This window comes from Marmota marmota, unplaced genomic scaffold (assembly GCF_001458135.2).
Source record: "Marmota marmota marmota unplaced genomic scaffold, marMar, whole genome shotgun sequence".
Lineage (NCBI taxonomy): Eukaryota > Metazoa > Chordata > Mammalia > Rodentia > Sciuridae > Marmota > Marmota marmota.
In genome coordinates this window covers 1243492-1250162 of record NW_025999982.1, presented here as the reverse complement: position 1 = coordinate 1250162, position 6671 = coordinate 1243492, and the positions used below count along the sequence as shown (strand labels likewise).

General features: G+C 38.5%; 1 protein-coding gene across 1 annotated transcript in view; it reads left to right on the top strand.

The window, feature by feature from the left end:
* The first annotated feature begins 267 nt into the window (after nt 1-267).
* Btnl2 (butyrophilin like 2) overlaps nt 268-6671 on the top strand; it is a 25915-nt gene continuing 19511 nt past the window's right edge. Inside the window, exons 1-2 of the mRNA XM_015487503.2 lie at nt 268-793; nt 3592-3675. Of these exons, the coding sequence (XP_015342989.1) occupies nt 3597-3675 (79 nt within the window). The 5' untranslated portion in view covers nt 268-793; nt 3592-3596. The remainder of the gene's footprint in view (nt 794-3591; nt 3676-6671) is intronic.

Here is a 6671-nt window from a genome sequence, read left to right as displayed (position 1 = left end):
GCAAAACCCTTTATTATTCAGAAAACAGAGACAAAGAATTGAAGCAAACATAGCAGTAAAGTAGCCCACATGGGACCTTCGCGGGTGCTCTGGTTGGGAAGAAGGTCCTTCCTGTCTCTGCGACTGTTTTCTCCTCAGTAGAAATGACAGGTGGGATATTTGCCAAGCAGTCTTGCTTCCAGCTCTGCAGGCTCATGGGTGCCATGTTCTAGTGGAAATTTGGTCCCAGGTGGGGAATCTTTGACATGTGGCAGGAGGAGGGCAGGTGAGGAGACACTGTATGAAGACCTTACAGATGCTGGCCAGCAGGTCTACGTGAGGACCTTACTGGAGATGGCACATATGAGTGTGGAACTGTGACTCATCATGAATCCCTGGCTTTCTGGGGAGGATGAGGAAGGCCAATGTCACAGCTGCCTCTGCAGGTCTAAAGAACTCGCAACTGAACCCAGGCAAAGTCCACTTGTCTTCTGAGTTTCACTTTTGAGAGTATTGCAGCTAGTGGGAGGTGAACATGCTATTCTGACTGAAGTCTCATTTTCAGAGTGAGCCTCAGGGATTTGGTTTTGCCTCTAGCTTGGCAGAAGTAAGCCTTCCTTCACTCAAAGCCTCAGGGAACCAAGGGCTACCCCCACCCTCTCTGGCTGCCCCATAGTTCTGTCTCCAATTAGCACATCCAAGAGCTCTGACCAGTCTTTGGACACCTGCTATGTGAATGAAGGATACATCTGAGAACCAGTGAGGAGAAGACCCAGCAGCCCCTGATTTCATCTCCAAGGAGAGACAGAGACAAGTAAGTGATGGAGTCCCTAGTGAGAGACAGCTATGGGAATTTGGGAGAGTCAACCAGGAGAAGGAGGTGGGGCATTCATGCAGTCAGCGTCCCGTTGGGAAACTCTGTCCTGGTTATGATCCCTCTCACTGTATTTTATATCAATCTCCCACTGTCGTTTTCAAAGTGCCATCACAGTCTACCTGATCCTCACAGTGACCCTGTGAAGCAGCTGGGTGTGGAGGGCGCTAGAATAAAATCACAAAACCAAGATCATTCTGTACCTTCATCAGTATGCTGTTGGGCTTGTGTCTCTGAGCCATGATTTCCTTGTCTGTCACATGGTGATGACATAGCTGGAGAAAATATTAGGAACACTGGTCTCCACCAAAGAGGAGAGAAAGTAGAAGTTCAAGAAGGTAAACTGAGATGCCCAAGGTCACAAAAATAGAAACAAAGTCACCTTGTCCTCTAGAACTCTTATTTTTATTTTTCCTTCTCTATACAATTGTGTTGTTTCAACATCTGACAAACTACTATTGCTTTTAAGCTTTATGTAGACATATGAGCTTCAAACTTTATTAACTGAACTAATTATTATCAGTTAATTAAAAACCTTAAACTGACCAAAACTGTGCCTACTTCGGTGTATTAAACATTTAAGACATTTTACTAGGAAAAAAAAAAAAACTCTAAAGACACAATATGTAGTAATTTGTCATTTTCTTTGACATGAACAGTGTAGGCATAGATCTTGGAATTTAGAATTGTTTTTCACCTAATACCTAAACACAAACTACTACTTATCATTGCTGCTTAACACTTATATTTCATGCAGAAAATTAAATAAGTTTCTAAAGAATTTGAGGACACCAAAGTTTATCACATTTATCATCAATAGTAGTTTCAGAAGATCCTTGGTCAACATTTTAGTTGTAGAGATGTTGAAAACTTATAATTAAACCATTTTAATTTAAAGATTACTATTTAAATCTAGTTTTTTTAATCTTCCAAAGAATGTGTCAAAGACTTTTAACATACTGACAGCACATAGTCTGAGGCAGGGGTTTTCCCTGGCATTACTAACATTCTGGGATGAATAATTCTTTGCTATAGGGTCTGTCCTGCACAGTATAGGATGCTCAGTAGAATCTCTGGCTTCTTATTTTGTGTCCCCTCCCCTAAGTTAGGACTCCCCAAAAATGTTCCCAGACATTGCAAAAATGCCTCTAAGGGTAAAGCTTCTCTTTTCCTTATTGAGACCTGGTACAAAATAGTTATTCTTTCTTTTATTCCCTCTCACAAAATCCATCCTTGAGCACAAGGGAAGGTTAAGATGAATTTTCACAATGTTTTTCAAAACCTTCCTTGATGGGAACAAGCAATTCCTCTACAGTACATTTGTAGCTTCCCCTCCTTTCTTTAACATAAGATGTAAAGAAATACAAACCGATCAAGAGCTCTGTAATAAGTGTGGACTCTTCTTAGTTCACAGGACTGAGAGATAGTGCTTGGCACGGGCTTGGTGGGCCTTTCTTTGCTCCTGTTTGCAACAAACAAACAAACAAAAAACAAAAACAAAAAAAACCCCATGTTTTTACTTTTCATAAGAGGAACCGAGGAAGTAGTCCCAAGACCCTTCAACCCCAGGAGAAGTGAGCTGGGCTTCCCACGGAATCCTGGCCACCTGTGCTGTCTTCGGTACTCGGTCTCATTTTTATACAGATACATTAGTGCTCTTTTATATGTATTGTGACTGGGCTCATATTAGTTTGCTTAGAGATGTCTTAGATGAAAGTACACATTTTTGAAAGCAAATAGAATAATATTAGCTTAATAATAATCTCCTGAATCTCAATTTATAATATTTATTTCAGACTGTTGATTTTTTCATCTTGCCCCATAAAATTTTACTAGCGTTAGTTTCTGGGGAAAAGGGATCAGTGAGTGACTCAATGTTGCTCCAGAGCTGATTCTTCTGCCTAGTGTGAGGCAAGTTTTTCTTTCAATAAAATACTTGATGCATCAGATATAATGCCTTATGTGTCTTTCACTCTGAATTTTTCATTTTTTCACACTCACACCATCTTTGTCCTGGTAAGTTTTAAATTTTTTAGCTATGTACAGGATTTTTATCATGCTGGTACAATGGGCTTGTTGGGTTTGCTGATCTCTGCCAGTTAGGCTTTATTTTATTCATTCCTACATGTCTTCAAGACTATTCTAAATGGCCACTAAGGTCATTTCCTTGACCATCTTCTCTGGTAGTACCATTTCCACAAGCATTCCTTCACTTTCCAAGGCCCCTGTGCTCCTGAGTTCTGTGAATGGTGGTACTGAATGTTGGCTTCCTGGTAGCAACTTGGGGACACAGAGCCTTCCGTCTTTCCTCCGCATCTAGGAAACTAGTGATGAAGGATTTTTCATGAGGGGTCAGGAAGAGGACAAGAAAAAATATCTGAATCCTGCTCTATAATTTCTGCATAATCAATGATAGACCAAGGAGTTTTTTTTGTTGTTGTTGTTGTTGTAGCTTTTTTGTAATATTACATCTCTTTAGCTCAGGACTGCCTTTCATTTCAATCAGAAACCTTCTGCCTTCAAGCCTAAGAAATAGCTTAAAGTGAAATACATTAGGGGAGGGGATCAGGTTTGATCAAGAACTGCAGAGAAATGGAGCCAAACCACTTCACTCTTTCATTGTGAAGAGGTTGATGGTGATTCTTGGCTAAGATGGCATAGCCACTGGAAACTGCAGAGCCTGCCAGGTGTATCACAGCTTGCTTACTACATTCATACTTTTCCTGTGTTTGCTTCAGGGACAATGGTGGATCTTCCAGGATATAGTCTGTCGAGTATGATTGCCTCCTTCTTATTCATCCTGCTGACAATGAAGAAATCAGGTAGGATCCCCTTCTTCCCTTTAATGTAACTTCCCAGTGATCCAGTCCAGGTACAGAGTGTGCAATTCAAAAGGACTAGTAGAGTATTCAAGAGTGCAGATCCATCCCAGCAGCTTGGGAGGCTGAGGCAGGAGGATTGTGAGTTCAAAGCCAGTCTCAGCAACTTAGGGAGGCCCTGAGCAATTCAACAAGACCCTGTCTCTAAATAAAATATAAGAAATGGCTGGGAATGTGGCTCATGGTTAAGCACCCCTGGGTTCAATTACTGGTACCAAAACAAAAAGTGTGCAGATTCATAATGCAAGACCTGTGTTCCAAAAAGGGCTTCCCATTCCCAGCTGTGTCATCTTTGAAAAGTGACTCAAGTACCTTATGCTTTTGTTCTTCATCTGTAGCATGAGAATAACAACAATACCTACGCTTCCTAGGGTAGCACAGGCTTTGGAAGTCCCTGAAGCCACACAGAGAAAGCACTTGGATCAGTGGCTGGAAAACACTGAATCATTTATCTATTCTCTTACTACCATGTGTGACAGAGCTTTGGGAACAAGAAAAACAGCTGCTTTAACCATACATTATGTGGCATAAAAACTTATAAATAAGAAGCTAGAAAAGACTTCTAAGAAATGGACTTGGAAAATTCAGGAGCTGAATTTTATCAATCAAAGTGTGCCTTGAAAAGAATTAGGAAAATTCAATGTGGGAGGGAAATATCACAACTCCAAAGAAAACTGCAGCCAGGTGAGGTAGAGAAGAACACTGGACGGGGAAACACAGGCTGCAGATTCAATACAGAGGAAGTTGTGTGATGTGATGAAGCTGCTGTCCCCTCTCTGCAGTTTCCTGACCTATAAAAGAGGTCAAACAGAGGGCTGACTTTGTATCTCCACTCCATCAATGAAGGGTGCAAACAGATCTCTATTTAAGTTTGATAGTGACTTTTTGAATTTGATTTTTTTAGTTATATATGACAGTTACTCTATTTTGACATATTTATAAAAACATAGAGTATATCTTATTCTAACTAGGATCCCAGTCTTGTGGATGTATACCATGTTGAGATTCACTGTACTGTATTTATATATGTTCATAAGAAAATTATGTCAGATTCATTCCACTGTCTTTTCTGTTCTCATCCCAACACCCTTCCTTTCATTCCCCTTTGTCTAATCCATTGAACTTCTCTTTTTTTCCTTCCTCTCCCCTTGTTCTGGGTTAATATCACATATCAGAGAGATGATTTGACCTTTGGTTTTTTGGGATTGGCTTATTTCACTTACTGTGATAATCTCCAGGTCCTTCCATTTGCCAGCAAATGCCACAATTTCATTCTTCTTTATGCTCAGTAATATTCCATGGTGTGTGTGTGTGTGTGTGTGTGTGTGTGACATTTTCTTTATCCATTCATCTATTGAAGGGCACCTAGGTTAGTTCCATAGCCTAGTTATTGTGAATTGAGCTGCTATAAATATTGATGTGGCTACATCACTGTAACACACTGATTTTAACTCCTTTGGATATATAATGAGGAATTAGTTATAACCAGGTCAAATGGTGATTCCACTAGTAGTTTTTTTTGATGAATCTCCATACTACTTTCCAGAACATTGCACCAATTTATAGTCCCACCAGCAATGTATGAATATACCCTTATTCCCACCTCCTCACAACATTGATTGTTACTTGTATTCTTGATAATTGCCATTCTGACTGGAGTGAGATGAAATCTCAGTGTAGTTTTAATTTGCATTTTTCTAATTGCTAGAGATATTGAATTTTTTTTACATATTTGTTGACTGTTCATATTTCTTCTTTTGAAAAAGGTCTGTTCAGCTCCTTTGCCCATTTATTTGTTGTTTATTGTTTGTTTTTGTTTTGTTTTGTTTAGTTTTGAGTTCTTTGTATATTATGGAAATTAATGCCTTATCTGAAGTGTACATAGCAAAAATTGTCTCCCATTCTGTAGATTCTCTCTACATACTCTTAATTGTTTCCTTTGCTATAAAGAAGCTTTTTAGTTTGATTACCATCCCATATACTGACTATCAATTTTATTACTTGTGCTTTAGAAGTATTGTTGATGAAGTCAGTTCCTAAGCCACTATGTTGGAGTATTTGGCCTATATTTTCTTCTGTTAGATATAAGTTTTCTGGTCTAATACTTAGGTTTTTGATCCACATTGGGTTGAGTTTTCTGCAGTGTGAGAGACAGGGGTTAAATTTCATTCTACTACATATAGATTTCCAGTTTTCCCAGCACCATTTGTTGAAAAGTTTGTCATTTCTCCAATGCATCTTTTTGGTGCCTTTGTCTAGTATGAAATAACTGTATTTATGTGGATTTGTCTCTGTGTCTTCTGTTCTTTTCCATCAGTCTTCATGTCTGTTTGGGTGCCAATTCCATGCTATTTTTTGTTACTATAGCTCTGTAGAATAATTGTTTTTTAAGAAATATCAAACTGTATTTCACTTCAAATATGGATTTTAAATAGGCAAATGATTTTAGAGAAAGGTTACTTTGCACCATATACAAATGGAGAATGTGTTAGAAAATAATAATAAACTTATTATGGAGAGAAAAACATTTTTTTACACATATAGAGCATAATTTTTCATATCTCTGGCTATACACAAAGTAGAGTCACACCATTTGTGTCTTCATGCATGTACTTAGGGTAATGATGTCCATCTCATTCCACCATCTTTCCTACCCCTATGCCCCTCCCTTCCCCTCCCTCCCCTTTGTTCTATCTCAAATTAGTATAATTCTCCCATGCTCACCTCCCAACCCCATTATGAATCAGCATTCTTATATCAGAGAAAACATTTGGCATTTGATTTTCTGGGGTTGGCTAACTTCATTTAGCAATATCTTCTTCAACTCCATTCATTTACCTGCAAATGCCATAATTTTATTCTCTTTTATTGCTGAGCAATATTCCATTATATATATATATATATATATATATATATATATATATATATATATATATATA